This window comes from Urocampus carinirostris, chromosome 17, assembly GCF_059441175.1.
Source record: "Urocampus carinirostris isolate Australia breed hairy pipefish chromosome 17, RoL_Ucar_1.0, whole genome shotgun sequence".
NCBI classification, from domain to species: Eukaryota; Metazoa; Chordata; class Actinopteri; order Syngnathiformes; family Syngnathidae; genus Urocampus; species Urocampus carinirostris.
Window position 1 is genome coordinate 25,051,330 of NC_142365.1, and position 21,535 is coordinate 25,072,864.

At 39.2% G+C, this 21,535-nt stretch overlaps 1 protein-coding gene across 1 annotated transcript in view; it reads left to right on the plus strand.

Annotated features, from left to right (window-relative positions):
• med13a (mediator complex subunit 13a) overlaps positions 1 to 21,535 on the plus strand; it is a 166,748-nt gene extending 145,213 nt beyond the window's left edge. The window contains exons 18-30 of the mRNA XM_088320935.1: positions 706 to 929; positions 1,793 to 1,982; positions 2,888 to 3,260; positions 4,747 to 4,966; positions 6,031 to 6,222; positions 7,913 to 8,136; positions 9,351 to 9,493; positions 10,562 to 10,720; positions 13,589 to 13,777; positions 16,457 to 16,599; positions 17,427 to 17,591; positions 18,257 to 18,357; positions 20,649 to 21,535. Coding sequence (XP_088177061.1) covers positions 706 to 929; positions 1,793 to 1,982; positions 2,888 to 3,260; positions 4,747 to 4,966; positions 6,031 to 6,222; positions 7,913 to 8,136; positions 9,351 to 9,493; positions 10,562 to 10,720; positions 13,589 to 13,777; positions 16,457 to 16,599; positions 17,427 to 17,591; positions 18,257 to 18,357; positions 20,649 to 20,781 — 2,456 coding nt within the window. The 3' untranslated portion in view covers positions 20,782 to 21,535. The remainder of the gene's footprint in view (positions 1 to 705; positions 930 to 1,792; positions 1,983 to 2,887; positions 3,261 to 4,746; positions 4,967 to 6,030; positions 6,223 to 7,912; positions 8,137 to 9,350; positions 9,494 to 10,561; positions 10,721 to 13,588; positions 13,778 to 16,456; positions 16,600 to 17,426; positions 17,592 to 18,256; positions 18,358 to 20,648) is intronic.

The window sequence follows — 21,535 nt, forward strand, 5'->3', positions numbered from 1 at the left end:
TCGATTCGCCCACCCCTACCCGTTGAATCAAATTATATGCTATTCTGTTAATGTCTGTTGCAGATGGTGTTTAACATACAGTGCTCTTACTATTCCTATCCAGTTGGATCAGCAATGAAATCAATTTTACAACACAAAATCCTGAAAATGCAAAACAACAAAGTAAAAATTAAAAATATTAACTCTTTGGTGCTATGAATAATGATAAAACACAAAAAAATAATTGTACTTTAACCAATTTAGACACAGATCCTCTGAAAAACTGGCATAAAATATAAATCAAAATAAGTAAAACAAATAGCAAAAGATCCACAGTCTTTTAAATTGATTGCACTCTGCTTGGAAGAAATCAATATCATTAAAATAAGTCCAAATTTGGCAAATTTTTCCGCTTTTCATACATACAGTCCTTTTTCTTTTTCTTTTTTTGTATTGAACTCAGTTTATAGTAGCCCATTGATACAAAATGATCGTAGATTATACATAGGAACATCTCACAATTGCAGAAAGCATGTGCTAGCAGTAGGATAGCAACTTTATTGTAGTCATCAAAGTCAACAACAAAACATTCTCTTGATCGGCGCTATATTTCTTCTTTTTAAGGTACTGGAATAAATTGAAACATTTGTCTTGAAAGAGCTTGAAAAGTGCTTGAATTTGGCCATGAAAATGTGTACCAACCCTGTTTCTCTTTCATCCTCGCAGGAACAGACGAATCGCCAGAGCCGCTGCCCGTACCCACTTTCCTGGTGGGTTACGAGTACGACTTTGTGGTGCTGTCTCCCTTCGGTTTACCCTACTGGGAGAAGCTGTTGCTGGACCCCTTCGGCACCCAGCGGGACGTCGGGTATTTGGTGCTGTGTCCTGACAACGAGGCTCTGCTCAGCGGTGCAAAGAGCCTCTTTAGGGATCTTACAGCGGTCTATGAGGTAGGAAAATATGAAATACCTAAGTGTCTGTATTGGACATATTTTTGTTTCAATGTGTTGTTTCAACAGTTTAGCCTCCTTTAATACACATAATTAGAATTGTCTTTATTGTCATTGATAATCACAAAGTGAACAATGTTAGCATTGAGATTAGACATGGTACCCCAGGGTAAATACGTAATAAAGACTGAAAAGAAAAAAAAAAGATCTCAGAATAAGAATATTTACAAGTTAGCGGTTGGGGACTGAGCTAAGCAACTGCAATTTTCCCTCGTAGTTATAGTGCACAGACAATTCGTGTATCGTTAAAGGTAATCCCAAATTCTAGAAAATGGTAAATGTTTTTTGCTTAAAATTTCTCTCTCTGTCTCGCTCTTGCGCGCTCTCTCTTTGTCTCTCTCATATATATATATATATATATATATATATATATATATATATATATATATATATATATATATATATATATATATATATATATATATATACACTGTTAATGCAGAGTGACAGAATTATTTTCATTTTATAGCAGCCCATTGACACAGAATGATCATAGATACGAACAGCTCGTAATAGTACAAAGTATATGCAGCAAGATAGCGACTTTGTGCTTTGTAAAAACGATTTCTTGAAGACCACTGTTTTTTCCCTTTTCTTCCTAGAAAAAATGGCCTTGAAAGTGCTCAAAATTTTCTTGAAACTGGCCATAAAAAAGCTTAATGAACCCTGACATGTTCTGCGTCTAAGTTAAAAGAAACAATCAGTTTGAGAGAACCTTCAATGCCCTGATTTCCATTAATTCACTGTGTTTAATCTTTCTAAACTCGTTGTTCTAATGTTCTGCTCCCTGTTCCTGTCTGCAGTCGTGTCGACTTGGCCACCACCGGCCCATTTCTAAAGGGTACCCTGACGGAATGGTCCTCGTCGGTGGCGGCAGCGCTAAAAGCCTGCTGGAGCAGCCAGTCAACGACTGGTTCCTCAAGGCTGCCAGCAGCAACGACGACGCCTTCACTAAGCTCAAGCTCTATGCACAAGTGTGCCGCCATAACCTCGGTGAGGCTTGCTTTTTTTGTTCTGCGTCTATTGCCCAGTCCTTGGCCATTTTTTCTGATATTACCCACTCTTGACCCTGCGTTCTTGAGCACAGAAAATCTAAACGTGAAAAATATGAGGGCCCAGCAGAGCCACTTTTATACTACAGTATTGGGCACGTTACTGAAAATAAGTAATTTGTTACTTCGTTTAAAAAGTACGTATTTTCTGCACTATAAGGTGCACCGGATTATAAGGCGCACCCCCAAAAAGTAGTCCCTTTGTGATATATTTTCCATTTATAAGGTGCACTGCACTGTAAGGCGCATGGAATTAAAACTAAAGTAAGAGCTAGGGTTGCATAATAAATAAATAAATACATTTAAATTATAATTGTTTCATAGAACATTATGTCATCTCATCTCACCACTAAAATTAATTTCAGCAGCAAACAATTAATACGTTAACCACAAAATGGCGCTCGAAGACCACTCTATATGTTTCTCAAAGACAGAACAGTTATTGTATGTGATATAATTTAACAACTTTCTAAACAAGACTACTTAATTTTTACAAAACGTTAACATAAACAAAAATCTTTGTTCAAGAAATCACAAAATGTTCTTATACTTACGGTGCATTCTAAAGTTCAAACTTGTGCCCTTCTCTTTTGTTTATTTTTAGCAACAAACAATTAATATGTTAACCACTAGAGGGCACTCAAAGACATCTCTATATGTTTCTCATAAGCAGAACAGTTACCTTATGCAGTATGATTTCATTGTGACTATCCATCTCTAATTTCATGAGAAAAGTAATTATGTTACAGGAACACATTGTTTTGTAACACGTTGTCCCAACACTGCTCCAGATTGTAAAGTTATTTATCCAGTGAAGTGTATGTTCTAATGTTTTATTCTTTGTAGCTCCATACCTCGCCTCGCAGCCATTGGACAATTCCCTCCTCACACAAACAAGCCCCCCGTCATCATCCCACCAGCCGTCAACTACGAGTTCCGCCTCCGGTCCAGCCAGCCAGCAGGGTGCAATTCCTGTTTCCTCATTCCCAAACAGCAACGGCGGCTCTGTATCGTCCAACAACTTGTTAGCTTCATCTGGGCAGTCTAACATCGGGATGCAATCTGCCAAGGCAAGCTCCTTTACTCCCTTTGGAAGCATGGGGAGCCAAACCCAGGGAGGTGGGCCTCAGAGTGGACAGCTGGGACAAGCTGGAACCGAGAATAAGAGCACCTCAGGTGACAACTCAAACAGCCAGAACCCTGCAGAGCCCCCAGAAAGGTATGTAAAACCGTACTAGTATGCTTGATATGAGCTTTTAAAGGACACGTATATCCTGTTTTTCAAGCCTTTTTTTATTAAAAAAAATTTTCTGTATTTTTTTTAAAAAAAACATTATCATCATGTATTTACAGTGATACCTCTTCTTCCGAGCTTGATTTGTTCCAGGATCATGCTTGTAGCCAGAATTGACACCTCAAGCACCTATACGCGGCCCTCTTTTTTTCCCTTTTACCCTCTTTTCGTTTTTTTCCCTTTTTTTCTTTTTTCTCTTTTCTTGTATGTATTTTTTTATTTCATTGCAGTCTATATTTTTTTGCTGTATTTTTCCCCTTTTTAAGTCTATTTGTGCATAATATGGCATAATTATGAGTATTTTGTGGATGTAAGCAACAAAGACAATCCGAAGAGCCGTTTGGGAGCTGAAAGGGCTGGCTCTTCTTAGTGAGCCAACCCAAACGAGCCATTTTCCCCCCCGCCGAAAAAAAAAAAAGACAGAAACTTGCACTGCAACATTGACATAGTCACATTGGCAGGAAAGATCATGTAGCTACGTAGTCTAACTGTGTAGCGATAATTAAAGTAAACTTGTCACGACCAGAACGTAATCAGGACCCAAATGCGTAGCGTTAACCACAAGTTTGTTGATAGAAAGAGGAAGGGCAGCACCCGTTGCTCGCCCGACGCGGGAAGCAAGCCGCTCATGCAATCGGATCTTTATCCGAATACGGAAGTGGATCTTCCATAGCGGGCGATGGCGGTGTCAAGGACGGAAAAAAACGGGTCGTAAGCCGGGACGGGAGAGCAGACGTGGTCAGAATCAAAAACAGGTCGGAGCCGGAGACAAACAGGGAGATCAGGAACGGACGGGTGGAAAGAACGGGTGCAAAAACAGGACAGGCGAGAGTCAGGGTCAAAATGCTTGCCTTGTTACAACAGAGGTTCGCTGATGGACTGACAACCGGAGAGTGACAGGGCTGGGCTTAAAAAAGGACAGGGAACCAATCAGGTAGCCCGCAGCGGCTGGCGCCAAATGAGCGGGTACAGGTGATCCAAATCAGCAATCATGACAAAACCACACTTGTCTCTAGTCATTTTTATGTCTCATTGATGAAAAAATACTGCAATAATAATATATATTTTTAAAGCGGTGTCTTCCATTCCCCTGTCTCTTTAGTCCCCCTCCTCCTCTATCCCGACCCAGAGAAAAATACCGTGCTTAAAACACCGCAGAGGGAACCCGCGTTGTTTTTCCACCATGCACTGTAATTCTGGCTGAATTTGCTGGTAAATTAATTTTGCAATTTCCAGCCCTGATTGTTATGCGCGTGATAGATTTTCCTGTGCGCTAAGAGGGTCTGGGCAGTGTGCAATTGCGCTTAGAGGGAACATCGCTTGTGACTTAAAAACTTTGCCCACCTTTGTGTTTGGTGAGTTTGCCATTGACACAACGGCAATGCCTTTTCCTTTTATGTGAATCACACAGCACTTTGGAACGGGACAAGGTTGGCGTACCCACAGATGGCGACTCCCACGCCATCACTTATCCGCCAGCCATTGTTGTTTACATTGTAGACCCTTTCAGCTACGAGGACTCGGAAAGTGTCCCTGCACACTCCAGCGTGTGGACGCTTGGGTTGTTACGCTGCTATCTTGAGATGCTTCAGCTGCTTCCCACACATATCCGGAGTTCCATTTTTGTACAGGTGAGTCAACATTCTGATCATCTTGTGCCACATTTTAACTTATGTTAAAGCTCCTTATTACATTTAATAATACGGATAAGCTAACAATAATATCAGGTATCGGGTAAAGTGTTGGGCGCGTAACTGGGGAAAAAAAAAGAATTAGTTACAGTTACTAGTTACTTCATTCAGAAAGTAAATGATTCTTCTCTCCGAGCCTCATTTTTGTACAGGTGAGTCAACCTTCTGATAATCATATGTGCAGGGTTCGTTGGGGTGCTAAAAATCCGGGAAAATGCTTGAATTTGAATGGTGTGTTTTCATTGTTTGAGAAGTGCTTGAATTTTAGATGAAGTGCTTGTAAATGTTTGTAATTGTTGCCATGTTTCTTAGGTTAGGTCTTCAAATAAGGGTTTTTAACTTATTTTATGGTTCCAAAAAAAGGATTGGGAGCAGAGTTAGAAACTAAGTGTTAGGGCCCTTATTAGGGTATTAAACTCAAATTAGGGTTTTGAAATGGGATTGGGGCTAGGGTTATAGCTAGTGTTAGTTGTAGGTTTTAAGGTTAGCAAGTAGAGCTCCATATTAAGGTTCTAAACTGAATGTAGGGTTCTGAAGTACATTTAGAGCTAGGGTTTTAATTTAAAGCAGGATTATTATGGCTAGTGGTACAGCTAGGGTTAGGAGCTCAGGTTTGGGCTGTAAATTAGAGTTCTAAACTGATTTTAGGGATCCGAAATTAGGTAGGGGGTAGAGTTAGGTTTTGAAACTCAGGTATAGCTTCCAGTTCTTTTGATCAACACTGCATTTCTCATTTTAATGGTACTGGACCAATTAGAATATTGGCTTTGAAGTTCCTTAAAAAGTGCTTAAATTTGTCCATACAAAAAGGTGTACAAACCCTGTTCTCTCAACATCGTCTTGCGGGCCGGATTAAATCCATTGGTGGGCCTAATCCGACCAGCGCGCCGTAGTTTGCCGACTACTGCTCTACTCAAATCAACCAAACAGAATCATACATTAAATTGTAAATGGATTTGAAGACCTGAATTCGTTTTCTGATATTTTTCTTTTAATTCTTTCAGATTGTTCCCTGCCAGTACCTGATTCAGCCTGTGAAAGGCGAAGAGCGCCACGTCTACATCCAGCACCTTAAGTCTTTAGCGTTCTCTGTCTTTGCTCAGTGCAGGCGGCCTCTGCCCGTTTCCACCAATGTCAAATCGCTGACAGGCTTTGGCCCAGGCTTAGCCATCGACACAGCACTTAAAAGCCCAGAGGTAAAGTCATTGTTTTAACTTTTATTGCTATCATGACAAGCAAATAGGTTAAGACCAGGCCTGTCAAACTCAGTTTGGCTCTGGGGCCAAATCCAGACATTTTGTTCTTAGGCGGGCCAGATCAGTAAAATAATTTCAACTGAAAAAATATAGCTGTTTTTCAGTAATACTCTTCATCATTCACACGACTTTAGGACCGATCGAATCATCCAATGGGCCGCATCTTTCCCCATGTTTGACATACAGGCCAGTTGGTTGGTTTAGATTTACTATAGCTGTAACGGTAATGGTGCAATTCTTCCTATTTCTCTCAAAATGGCTTTACCTCAGATAACCTTTTCTCTCAAACCATGTGCAGTCCGGCCAAAAAACAACAACTAGCTGCAATTAGATAGTATTGTTTTTTGTTATTCGCGCGTCAAGAATTTTACTTTTAACCTTTTCCAATTACAGTTATCCCCTGGTTTTTGTGAGGGTCGTGTTCCAAAAATAATCAGTGCTAGGCAAAATCCGTGGAGTAGAAGCCTTATTTTATTTTTGTTTTTTTTACAATTTTTATAAAACTAAATACAGTACTCTATTATACATTGAAACAAAAAAATATATTGTACTAGTAAAAAAGGGGGTATCTTCCCCTTTTGTTGCACTCTAAAGAATTGTTCATCCTGGATTTGGCCTCCATACCAAATATTTCAACCGAAAGCGAGGCAAAAAGTTTGGCCACCGTGCTACATATAATGCGCTATCCAGGGCAGGAGTGGGAAAACTTTTGAAATTACATTACATTCAGAATGCAGAACACATGCACATTGCAAATCCGTGAAGCATCAAAACCATGTAAAATAAACCGCGTTATAGCGGGGGAAGTTTTCTTTCCATGATCTCCCTAATTACCTTGACCAAGTCTCCACAATGGGATTTTGATTCCTGCTTTAACAAGGCTGAAAACCCCCAAGTTCACCTATAAAATCTATTCCTTTCATGGTTTGTACGGGTGCTTGAAATCATTGTAAATGCTTGAATTTGAATGTTGTCTTTTTAAGGTCAAGAAAATGCTTGAATCTTGGGCAAATTCTTTGAAAATGCCTGAAATTGGTAGTCTGGCTCTATAGACCACACAATAAATGTTTTTTTTTTTTTTTAAGTTCGTGAAAAGGACGCCAACGCCACTGCTCTGGTGATTTGTCATTGTGGCGTTAACATGTGAAGCTTGAAGCGTCACCGCCCCCTACTGGTCGCATCTAAGAGGACAGCTCTATTTAGAACACCGTCTGTTTTGGCCTGGCTCACTGAACGGCTCCCCAGATTATTAGTGTTTTTTGTGATATATTATCAATAATGATAAAACATTGTGCACCAAATATTAATTATTTAGTAATTAGTAATGTCATATCTCAAGCATGGGATCTCTGACAAAAAACAAATGAAATAAAAACGAAAATATTCACAGATCTACAAAAAAATGGTAAAATACAAAACGATTTTAGCTTTCACGACCAGATTTTATGTCGAACAAAAACAGCAAGAAGGCGACTATTTGGTCATCAAATTCCACAAAAAAACGTTTGCCGCTGGATTTCTTCCTTTGAAGATACTGGATAAATTAAAACATTGGTCTTGAAAGTGCTTGAATGATGCTTCAATTTGGCCATGAAAAAAGTGTACAAATGTTGCCTATTCTTTTGTGCAGAGACCCGAGTGTGCACGTCTTTACACGCCTCCGTTCATCCTGGCGCCCATTAAAGACAAGCAGACGGAGCTCGGGGAGATGTTTGGGGAGGCGACGCAGAAATACAACGTGCTATTCGTGGGCTACTGTCTTTCCCGTGACCAGCGCTGGCTCCTTGCCACATGTACTGACCAATATGGGGAACTCCTGGAGACCTGCATCATCAACATAGATGTGCCCAACAGGTAGAACCACTCACTAATCAATAGATTGGTTAGTAGCCAAAAAGGGATTTCATTGTGTCAGTGGTCGGGGACCACCAGGCCACTGTACGGGCAACGGGTCGTTTGGTACCGGGCCGCATGTAAAGAAAAGCGTCTGCCATTGTTTTTGCATGTATCAGCGTTCGAACAGGTGCTTGAAATCTTTCAAGATGCTTGAATCCTTATGTTGTGTTTTCAAGGTTTAAGAAGTGCTTGTAAATGTAGGATTTGGGCTGCAAGTTTGGGTTTGAAACCGATTTTAGGATTCCAAAATAAGGTAGGGCTTTTAAACTAAAGTTTAGGCTGTCGTGATTTTGATCACAGCTGGATATCTTCTTTTAATGGTACTGGAAATGATAGAAAATTGGCTTTGAAAGTCTTTAAAAAGTGCTTGAATCAGGCTAAAAAGGTTTACGAACCTTGATATATTCACATGTCTGGGTGAATGTTACAGCAAAGTGTCTAATCCTAGCCACAAACTCACTAGGTAGTTATCAATGCATCAGGTAATAGGTTTTATCTCATCATCACACTATTATAAGAAATGGTGCCACGTTGTACAACGTTGTTTAGATTGAACTATTTCCCATAATACTCCATTACAACGGAATTGAAAGCGTTCAGCCAAATCAAAGTTTTACAACATGGCACCCTGAGTAAAAACTGTGTGATGAGATAAAATCAAATGCCTTTTCCTAACTCATCAAGATCCCCGGTGGTCTAATGTTTTCACTGTGTATTTGAGCTTATCATTATTATTAGTAGTAGTATTGTTATTATTACAACAGAAATAATTGTGAGGTACTGACATCGTTTTATAAATGAATAGGTGCTAAATATTACATACTGTCACTTCAAGTTGGTTGGTTAGCAGCCTTCTTGATGACTAAGAGTCTGTATCTGCCTTCAAAAAGGCAGTTGTCTGCCTCAATTGTTGAGTTAAAGCAGTTTCCATTGTTTTGAGCCATCATATTTCACATGTTACACAAATATTGAGACTCCCTTGCATCCAACTGTTTATAACAAAAAGCAATTCTTTCCCCTGAGGTGTAAATTCAATAGCTATCAATCAAGCTTACTGCATACATTCCCAAGAAGTATGGGTTTTGACCAAAACTGCTATTTTGTAGCTCAAGCTTGTCACATTTATGAGCACTGAAAAATGACTGCCCACATCTCGCCCGTTCGTTGCTCAGGGCCAGAAGGAAAAAGGGGTCCGTTCGTCGCCTCGGCCTACAAAAGCTGTGGGATTGGTGCTTGGGACTTGTGCAGATGACGTCATTGCCCTGGAGAGTGGTGATTGGACGGCTGGGCAGGATTGGGCATGGGGAATTAAAAGGTAAGGACATAGATAAGGTTAAACTTTCCAATGACTGTATTTTCTGAAAAACAAGGCGCCCCCAAATTGCCCAAAAGTTTGAACGTGCACCTTATAATCTTGATGCGCCTCATATGTGGACAAAATTGGAAATGCATTACCATATTGTGCAAGTATTGATCTGTAATTTTATTGCTAATCACAATCGCATAACAATGGTGGCAATGGGGATCGGTCCTGGGAATAATGGAATGGAAATTCTATCCGGATCGCGGTGGGGGGACAGCCAGATCCTATCCATTAAACCACTAGGGATACCGCAGTACACAAAAGGCATTAATATCTTATCTCATTATTACTCTATTAATAGTCACGAAACCAGATATGTTAGAGTAAAGAGAATTTTTTTTTCACTTTTTCTAAGCTCGAATTAAGCATTGTAAGTTACAAACATTTTTAATATGTACGGGCAAGTGTTTACTAATATATTTCAGGACAACACAACGACTTCCCACAATGTCCTTCTCTTTGTCCGTTTAAAGAGGACTAATTTACTTCCCACAATGTCTGTCTCTACAGTCAGTCCAGAATCTCATGCACGTTGGCAATACAATACTGCGCCTCAGGACCGGTGTAACGTCTGACAATATTTTTGCGGCCCAGCTCAATAATAACATTTGGTACCGTGACACAAAATAGTGTGATGATGACATAAAAGGTAATGTTTTTTTATGTGTCATCTGTATTTCTATTCCTATACTTAGTGGTCTTGTGGGTAGCATCTGGTTCACAGATACTGTGATCTTGGTTCAATTCCCGTTGTAGTCAATGCTATGCAATTGTAAGCAATCATGTGCAATTGTGACCAACAATTATTGCACAAATACGGTAGTTTATTTTTTGTGTAAACCTAGCTCTTACTGTAGTTTTACTTTCGTGTGCCTTTTAGTACGGTGCACCTTATACATGAAAAATATCAGAAAATATTTTTGGGAGGGTGTGCTTTGTAATCCAGTGCCCTTTATAGTGAGGAGAATACGGTATTTTTATTTCTTTAAACACGCCTCTTTGTTTCTCATAACCTGTCAGACTGGAGTATACTGCTGAGCAGAAGAAACCTTCAATCACTAAGCCGCCGTCTGAAGGAGATGTGTCGGATGTGTGGTATCTCCACCTCGGATACTCCCAGCATCCTCAGCGTGTGCTTAGTTGCCATGGAACCCCAAGGCTCCTTCATCATCATGCCAGGTACATGCAAGACCAAATCTATGGATTTATGTATCAGTTCCTTTAGTATCAATCACCCCGGTTGGCTTCTGCGGCCATGTGTTGTATGTGTGTTTATTTATTTTTATTTTTTGTGGGTTCACATGTTGGCCCGGCATGACAAATGGCAGCAGCACAACATGCTTGTCGTCGCCTAGTCCAGAGCAGATTGATGGCAAGGAAGATGGGGCACCTTTTCGCTCATAAAGCACTACCTCTCAGACGCCGATTGATCTCAATGCTCTGCGATGGGGCACTCAATCAATGGCTTTATTTTGGGAAGCAAGTGAGCGGGGCATTGTTGTTACATCACATAAAGTTGGCTATTTTTTTCGAAACACTTTAATAATAAATAATGCTGTCCAATCAGCAAGCCCAGATGTATAATTGCATAAAAGTAAAATGAATAGCAAGATTCAGTCATCGTAAATCAATGTTCCTCACATGAAATGGAATAGGCTAAATGATAAAGCATAATACTGAAAAAGTAAGCAATAAATTTGGAGTTTATATTCTTTTACTGATCTGGCCCACCTCAAAACAGAAAATCTGAGTTTGACATCCCTGGTCCAGAGGGGTCCGGAGGCATGACCCCTATTTAGATATTTTTTGTTGCCTCTACTGATCTATTAACAATATTGTATCTTTAATAATTAAATTTTATTGTAACTTTTGGAAAACACTACGCTCGTCAATGTCACAATTTACCCGGCCGTTTAATTACAGTGCAGGCGGGGCGGGACAACCACCGCAACAGTCAGTGAAAGTCCGCACTTAATTACAGGAGTAGGGGATGACTACTCCAGATTCCTTCTGACTGACAGAGATACTTAACATATGTTACATTATGCATGTAAATCATGAATTAAAAATGTATTATACTGCTATATTATACTAGCCTTTGTTTTTTCACTCTACAAACAAGTTTTAATAAATTTAGACTATTTTATATTAAGCAACTTTAAAGTCAAGCAACACAGAATCCCTGAAAAACAGACTACACAACAAAATAAAAATGAAAAATATTAACTCTTCTGTGTTACCAAAAGTACAAGATCTTTTACCTATTTTTCAATGAAACTTTTACCAATGTTGGCTGAAACGACAAGAAATCTCTGAAAAACGCGCAAAAAAATATATTAAAATGCATAGAACAAAAAGTTAAAATTATCCTCAGTTTCTTCTGAATATTACTCTTTAGGAACACTCTGCTTTAAAGGAATTAGTATAAAGAAAACAAATCCAAATTAAGATTATTTTCCCGATTACACTCAGGTTTTCCTTTTGACCTGTTCCTGTGCTTGAATGTGGTGCTCCTACCCAGAGCAATGGTTTACAGGTGGTCATTGTAAGCCGCAATTTATGAGCCCTAGTTAGGGTTCGTGTCCGCCAAAGTGTTTTCCTGCTCTGAGTGAATTCTTTTAATCACCGTATTTTCCGCACTATAAGGCGCACCTAAAAGCCTTTATTTTTTTCAAAAGCTGACCATGCGCCTTATAATACAGTGCACCCTATTTATGGATCAACATTAAGTCGCAAAATCTTGCAACCAACTTGCAGCCGCCGACTAGATTTTCCCCCGAACGCCAAGTAGTCCGCAGTGTATGCTGGGATTTATTTACCGGGGTTTCATTGGCTAACCAATGTGTCAATCATCATTTTAATCGATCACTATTGGCTAAAGTTATTCGGAGGTCAAGGGGCGGATCCTTTTTATCATTTACAGGCTGGCATTGGCTTAAACGGCAAAATAAAGCCTGCAATTGGCCGAAAAAGATGAATATGTATAGCACGTGGTTGACGGCATACAGAAAGCATTTTTTACTATACTGTATTTGTAAATATTTTATTTTCCTGGATTTACTACACTCACGGATATAAGAGGACATTGGCTGCACATTATTATAAAGACAACGACTTCAGTGAGCTACTCCGGCAATATATTATCCCTGTATCTTGTTTCAGACTGAACTCGATGTTTCTGTGATAAGCGGTGCAGATAATGGATGGAATGGAGTGTCTATTTTTAAATTCAACTCAATTCCAAGTGTTTATTGTCATATGCACAGTAAAGTTGTGAGCGAAAAAGAAAATAGAAACTAAGGAATGGTTGGCATTTCTTGAATCCCAAGACTTTAACCTTCCGAATGATGGAACGATGCATTTGAGTGACATCGTACGGACACCGCATCCGCACGTGTTCTCGACACGTATTTGCGTCTTTGCAAGCTTTCGGAAGGTTTAAGGGGGTAATAAGTTGGACTGAACTATCTGACTGTTTTGTCCACGTTCCCATTGTAGCGCCTTATAATCCGGTGCGCCTTATGTATGTCAAAAAAAGGACCAAAACCCTATAACCCGGTGCGTCTTATAGTGCCGAAAATACGGTAGCTTGCAATGGCAGAGCCGCGTTTTAACGCTGTGTTGAAAACGAGAGTTGAAAAACTACGCTCGTCAATTTCAAAATTTACCCAGTGCACGCGGGGCGGGACAACCACCGCAACAGTCAGTGAGAGTCCTCACTTAAGTACGGGAGTAGGGGCTGACTTTTCAAGATTCCTATTGACTGACAGAGATGCGTAGCACAAATACACACCATGACGTTTGCGAACATTTATATCATGAGAGATCTCAAAGTTATTTTGGTTGACTTTGCAGTCCTTTATATGTAATATTTTTAGTTTATTTTTTGAAAACATTATTTTCTGAGACTTCCTGCTAGAATTTTATTATGTATGGGAAACACTGCTTCCTTTGATAACACATTGAGGAAAATAGTGTGTAGTCAATATAAATGTGTGTATATGTGTCACTATTGAATTCCAATGTCTCTCCTCTCCTTCCCACCAGACTCCGTGTCGACCGGCTCAGTGTTTGGCCGAAGCACGACCCTAAACATGCAGACCCCACAGCTCAACACGCCCCAGGACACTTCCTGCACTCACATATTAGTCTTCCCCACCTCCGCATTTGTCCAAGTGGCCAGCTCAAATTACACCAGCATCGACACCAACATCGACATTCTCAACGCCACCACAGGTTAGCTGGACTTTTCCATTCTCTGAAATTTTGAGCACATTATAATATCATCCGAATGTTTCTCTATTGTTGGTCATTTTGGACAGAGACATTTTCTAACATACAGTGGTACCTCTAGATTACGGCTGAACGATTTAGAAAAAAAACAAATTGCGATTCTTAAGACCTGTGTTGCAAGTTCAATGTGATTTTGAATTTTAAAAGAAAAGTGCATTTCTGTGTTCGTTTTTTTTATTTTTGGTAGAACTTGACATGCAAACTTACCTCAAGTTTACGTCCTTAGAGACTGAGAGTGCACGACTGTAACAAAATAACAACTGTAGAACTGAAAAAAAACAAATTGCAGTTGAATTAACGGTCTTTATTGTCATTTTACAAAAGGACAACGAAATTGGAGGGCTACTCCTTTCAGTGTAAGATAGCGATTTAGAAAGCAAATGGCTAGCTACATGCTAGTGACGGGTAACCAAGACTTCTGCAAGGTTTTTGTGATGATTAAAATACAAGATTCACAAATGTAGCGTTTTTCCGTGAGTGGTAGCTCCAAGTCATACGTTTCATGGGTATTGGATCTGGCGATGGTGACTAGCCACGTTTGGCAGTGGTGGCTTAAGAGTTGTTAGCCTAGCAGTTAGCTTTCCTTTCCGATGCCGCCTCAGTCAATTCCCGGACGCGACAAAAATCCAAAAAGCACGCGTTGTTTATCGGCTTTTTGTTGTGCTCTTCTGACTTACCTCAAAGTCCGATTAAATTGATTTAATTGAATTCATTTTCAATGTAACGAGCCGCTACAGTAACAAGCTATCGTGTTTGTTTTGGTGGCCATTTGTGCGCCCGGCTGCTTAAATGATCGTTTACACCAGCCTATCAAAGTCGTGCACATAGGTCTTGGAAAATTTGCCTCGCCTTTATTTGCTGGTGCATTTGAAAACACGCTTCTGATTGGCTGACGCTGTTAAACCCCTAAATGTAAGAATTCTTGTTGGCCAAACATTCCATCACTCAAATAACAAACTGGAACTACATATCCTTAAAAAAATCACCGCAGTGTTTTGCGGTTACACCATCGCACAGTAACATCGTGATATCGATTGGATTTCGTTTAATTGTGCAGCCCTACTCTACATACGAGCTTAATTTGTGTTCACTGCTCGAAATGCTTGGGTTAATGAGTGAATTTTTCCTATATGACCTAATTGAATTTCCCTTCGGGGATGAACAAAGTATCTATCTATCTATCTATCTATCTATCTATCTAATTGAAAAAATAATTTGTCCTCTTCCAACCTCCCAAAAGGATCAAAGTGAACTCCAAATATCGATAAAACATATATTCCTGATCACTGAAAACACATTCAAGTAATTATTAAAAATAAAGAATAAAGTAAGACAAATAATCTGATCTTGACTAAATAACATACGAGTTTATTATGAACACTTACCATGGAGGGACTTAAGTCGGCGTTATGAACGTGTGTGCATGGTTTGAAGGTACCAATTTCACAGTTTTTATTCATCACTTCCTCTTGCCCTTTTAGCTCGACTCGCAAAGCTATCACTTTCTACAGGTCTTTTAAAAACAAACTTCCAAGGGGAATTGCCTCAGCCTCCACTTCAAAATGTTAAGGAAATGCAAAGGGCAAGTGTTATTAAAGAGAGCTGGCGCACGACCAGTTGCCACTTTTTCTAAATATTTTTTTACAAATCAAAGCAGCAACTTCCTCCCACTTAGGCAGCAGCTCCCTAATGTTTTTTTAGATGCCAGCTTTTCTAGTTGGTCTTCTTCTTTGCTGTTTTTATGCAACAGGAACATAACCTCTCTCTGAAATTACTGCAGCAAAACGCTGCGTATATTCTTTGGTTACTTTGTGTATGTCACTCGCTGCTTCCTGATTGCACTCCTTTACTTGTTCACTCACACTGCGCTAGAATTGTTATATTATTTTTTGTTTCGTTTCAATTGTCATCATTCTCCTTTTTTTCTGAGACACTTTACTGTTTCCCTTTCCGGAACTTATGGCTAAGGTCACAAAAAGGAGACACTATGAAATGTAATAAAGAGATGCGATCAAAACAAAATTGCTGCGGAATACAGGTAGAATATTTTTCGGATTGTAACTTGCACCAGCCAAAAGATACAATTTTAAGAAGGAAAAAACATACACAAATCGAAATGGAGTATACATTGCATTTTTGTGGGAAATTTATTTGATAAAATCCAACACCAAAAGCATACATGTCGTCTTAAAAGGCTGTTTTGAATAAAACAATGTAAAAAGCCTACTCACGTGAAATGCACCCCCTGTGCCCCCCATACGGAATAATATACCTGGTAATGTGTTGACGATTTCATACATAAGTCTCACCAGAGTGCCAGTCTCACCCCAGCCAAACTATGGAAAACTGCAATTTATAACCCGAAAAACAAGGTAATCTAAAGGGTGCAGAATTAGGTGCCTGATGGTGGTAGTTGAAAGGGGAAATTGGATTGAGCTGATGTCGGTGAGCAGACTCTAGTAGTAGCCTCTGGGACTGCTTGCGAACTGGATTTTCCTCTGTATTGCTCGCAAGATGTTCGTCACAAAGAATACTCATTTGAGGAAGTTCTTGTGCTCCTAGAGCCATTCTCTTTACATAATAAGGTGTAATAGGAACACATTTTTCTACTCTTCTACTCAGATGGATCTGATGGTATGGGCCTTTTTGACCTTCTGGACCAAGAAAATGAGTTGGTGGATGCTGACATCATCAACATGTCACCCAACACGTCGCCCGTGCATTCCCCAGGGTCCAATTACCACCATGGAGGTGATGACAGCAAGGTAAGAATTGGAAGTGTCTCTATTGTCATTGATGACTACGTAGTGAAAATTCATGTCAGTTACCATTGACACAAAATATCATAGATTATTGATATAAACATCTCCAAATAGCACAAAGTATGTGCTAGCAACTTTATTTTAGTCATCAAAGTCAACTAAAAAAAACCTTTTGAGAATTGGTGAGTACTTTGCAATTAACACAAATTGCAAATGATATTTGTTTTATTTACTGTTCTACTGCTGATAATGGGCCTAGTTGGGTTTACAGGAATAAACCATGTTTATATGATTTGAATGTATTATTTATTTACCTGTCCCTAAAAATGGACATTGGTTTACGTATGTATTTATCTCTCTACATAATTGTTTTTTGTACGAATCCACAGTAAGTTCAATAAAAGATGTATTTTTCATTGTACCCATTTTTCTTTTGTTTATTAACATTTTCCAAATACTTCAATCGACTTCATGCTAAATGTAAGAAAAAGTTAATAATTATCCGATTATTCAACAGTCCGTGACTAGTCGACAACGTAAGAGTCGTTAGTTAAAGCCTTACTGTTAAGGAGTGTTAATGAACCTCAGTTATTTCCTTTTTCTAAGCAATTTTCAGTGGGGCTTTTGCATTGACAAAATCAATGCAAAAGCCCCACTGAAAATTCGTCGACAAATTACTTTTTGTCGCAACCCACCAGTTTGAGAAACACAGTTAAATAATGTGACTTGCATTCTTTTTCTGTTTTTTTGCAAAACTTTGTGTCAGTTTTTCATCTTAAGTTATCCACAAAATTAACTTAGATGGGAAATTGGATGTTGTCATTTTGCAGTGCCAGAGGGCAGACCGAATGGAATCTCGTGAGGAAGTGCCAAATCTCCTGCAGCAGCCTCTCGCTCTAGGCTACTACGTGTCCACAGCCAAAGCCGGTCCACTGCCCGAATGGTTCTGGTCAGTCTGTCCGCAGGCTCAGAACCAGTGTCCACTCTTCCTCAAGGTACTGAGGCTCTGCTCTCCTGTGCGGTATCCCTCTAGTCAAGTCAAGTTATGTTTATTTGTGACGCCCTTAATCACATAGAGTCTCAAAGGGCTGCACAGACCACAGATTATTGCAAACCACAGACTATTATTACACCATCCCCTGATGTAAAACCTACACGAGGGCAGGGAAAAACTCAAAAACCTCAACATAAGGAAAATGAAGAAACCTTGTGAAGGGACCGCACATGAGGTCATCCCCCTTCCAGGATGACGAGGCTGCAATGGATGTTGCAATAACAAATAATACACAGATACTGTCAACAAAAAATATAGGTTATTCATATGCTATAAAATAGAAGTGTGTTTTAAGCCTACAAATTACTGCAGAATGTGGCTCTCATTATAATAACCCCGTTAGAAAATAGGCAGAGCTGCATACTTACCAACATTACTATCATTAAATTAATGTGGCATAGAAATCCCTTGGTTTTTGTGGTTAATGGGGAACAGAGCCACCCACAAAAAGTATAAATCTGCGAAGTTGTAGGTATATTAAGTTATGGACACCATCTTTACCTTTAAGTCATTTCCTGCCACTGAATGTTTTTTAGAAAAAATGTATTTTAAGCTATTCAATGTATCCAGTATACAGCCTTTTCTCACGCTCTCTTTCTCTTCCAGGCCTCTTTGCACCTCCATGTGTCTTCAGTGCAGTCGGACGAGCTCCTGCACAGCAAACACTCCCACCCTCTTGACTCCAATCAGACCTCAGATGTGCTAAGGTAAACAGCAATCTAACACTCACTTTGGTTACTTGTGTTACTTGGAAAGTAACAGAGTAAACTCATTGTCATAATGTACTTCTTACTAAATCGTTCTACATTTGAAAACATGCATGCATTAGCTTTAATCTTTTGCTGTATAATTCCATTTTGGATTATGGAAAGGAAATTGCCTTTTAGACTTTTACCTAGTAGTGGGTGATACCGGTAGTTTTAATATCAATCCCATCCGAGTTATTACATGGTAGGATTGTTCGATTCTGAACCAATACAGATACTTTTGATCTGAAATATCATGATCATTAAATAATTCAACCCTTCCCCTTGAATGAGTTTACATTTACAATAACACATCACAAAGATTTTAGGCACTGAAAATGTTTTTTTTTTATTATACTTGGAATTCAAACTTTGACTGGATAAAAAATGAAGAGAAATATATTTATTACAACTGCCCTAGAACTAAAGCAAAGAGAATCAAATAAAAAAAGCAGCATTGTAGAGAAAGTACAAATATGACAATGTTAACATGTCAACTATACCTTCTATTGCCAATATTTTGGGGGAAAAGAAAGTCAGAAAGTGCAAATATTGTAAACCAGGGGTCTCCAACCATTATCAAGTGTCAAGCTACGTTTTGTTACTAACTAGCGCAAAAGGCAACTTAGCTAGATGTCTTACTAAATAGCTAAAAGGTAGTTTGATAGTGGGCAGCACGGCGGCGGAGTGGTTAGCGCGTGTGCGGCACAGTTCTGAGTTCATGAGATCGAACCTTCCTGTGTGGAGTTTCCATGTTCTCTCCGTGCTTGCGTGGGTTTCCTCCGGGCACTCCGGTTTCCTCCCACTTTCCAAAATCATGCATGTCAATTTAATTGGCCGGTCCAAATTGTCCATAGGCGATGAGCGAGTGAATGGTTGTTTGTCTCTGTGTGCCCTGGGATTGGCTGGCAACCAGTTCAGGGTGTCCCCTGCCCACTGCCCGAAGATGGCTGGCATGGGCTCCAGCACCCCCGCGACCCTACTGAGGATAAGCGGTGCAGATAAAGGATGGATGGATAGTTTGGTAGTTAGCTAAATAACTACCAAGGTAAAAATCTAATTGGGAGCTAGATAGCTAGCCAAAAGGGTAAGAATCCATCTAAATAGCCAGATAGAAAGTAAAAAAAATATATTTAAAAAAATTTTTTTTAGATAAGGAGCCCAAAGTTTTGTTGGATATATAGCGAAAAAAGTAAAACTTTAGCTGGATGGAATGCATAAAAATGTTAAAGATAGCTAGATAGCTTGCTAAAAAAATGCACATTTTTTGCTCAAAAGATTTATAAAACCCATTAATTTGAAATTAGTGTGTTGTATTTCTTTCTATAAAACAGGAATAAATAAATGGTTTAAAATGCAAATAGATTCTTATTTTGCTCAATTAACTGCTTAAAAACACTTTAATATACTTGAATACATTTTTTTGTCCATGAAGCCCATGAACACTTCTCAAGTTCCACGTTCTTGTCATATTAAGCTTCTAAAACGCATTGAATTGTCCCTCTGCTCTACCTGGCAGGCAAAATGCAGCAGCAGGCAGTGCCTGTCAGCCACCCAAAACATGTATAAATTAAGAGAGTGGTTGAGGGAGCTGGTTGAGCGAGAGCATGAAGTCTATCCATCTATCTATCCATCTATCTTGATATCTATCTTGATATCTACATCTTGATATCTATTTTGATATCTTGTTATCTTGATATTTAGACTTTTATATATCGAGAACGCTCTCAAACCTACTGAACTCTTCTTGGCTCTTGGGATCACTAGTAGACCAGCGCTTTCAGAACGAAGGCTCCGGACCGGAACATAGGGGGAAATTAAATCTGAAAGATATGAAGGAGCAAGTCCATGCATGATTTTGTATAATACCTTAAAATCACATCTTAAGCTAACAGGGAGCAAATGCAATGAAGGTTTAGTAAACCTGTTCTTTGTTTAAACAAAACTTGAATAAAATTAAGTGCATGCTGTGTAGATTCTCCATTAAGGGGAAAAAATACAAAATAAAATAAAAACCGGCGAGGGAAAAGCCCGGCCGGCTGATTGACATTTTAAGATGGGTTTACTTCTAATATATTTTTTTCATAATATCTTTCCCTCATTCTCTTTTTCGTGACTCTATAAGTCCAGCCCCTTAGAGAATGTGTTTTCTACCAAGTGGCCCCGAGCTCAAATGAGTTTGACACCCCTTGTTTAGGCCCTAAAAGATTTCTCCAATTAATAGCCCATTGTGTTGTTTTGTACCCTGTCAGATTTGTGCTGGAGCAGTACAACGCCCTCTCCTGGCTGACGTGTGACCCCGCCACACAAGACCGCCGCTCATGTTTGCCCATTCACTTTGTGGTGCTCAACCAGATGTACAACTTCTTCACCAAAATGTTGTAGCGGCTCGTATCGCAGAACTCCACAGAAGAGCAAAAGCGAGAGTTTCAAGCGGGGCTTTCCATCTGGTCCCAGAATCGGTTCTTACCGATGAGAGAACGGCAGCATGTTGGTTTTCCAAATGTTTCACACAACACTGTCCTCAGAAAGATGTCTATCTGTAAAGAAACAAAGGGATGTACTTGATCAAGAAAATTACTTTTAAAGAATGACTTTTGGGCTTTACAGCCTAAAATTATTTTATATTGCATTGGATCAAACTGTATCCGAACGCAATCTATCTTATTTATTTTATGTTTTTAACTATTCATTTCTTAACCTGTTATATATATATATATATATATATATATATATACAAAGATATATCAATGAAGAGGGTTTAAAGCACCTTCTTGCTCGAAAGCAAATGGTTAAAGCTGACATGTAAGCATTGTACTTAAAAATGATCGCATTGAAAAAGGAGAGAAAGTCACTGTTGCATTCAGAGTATTATTTTTTTGTTACGGGAAAAGAAAACGCCTATTTGTATTATCACACTGTCCAGAATAAGTGAAGAATTATGTATCACAGCAAAGCTGTAGCTAAACTTCACTGTGTTCTAATGAAGAGGTTCATTGTTGTGAATAGTATTTTATACCACACGTTTAGACACAAAAACAAACTGCAATCTATATAGATGATTATATAAATATATATGAATGCCATGCCAGCAATTGGCGCTGTGGCTTCTGTTTTAGGAATAAAATGTGTCAACATA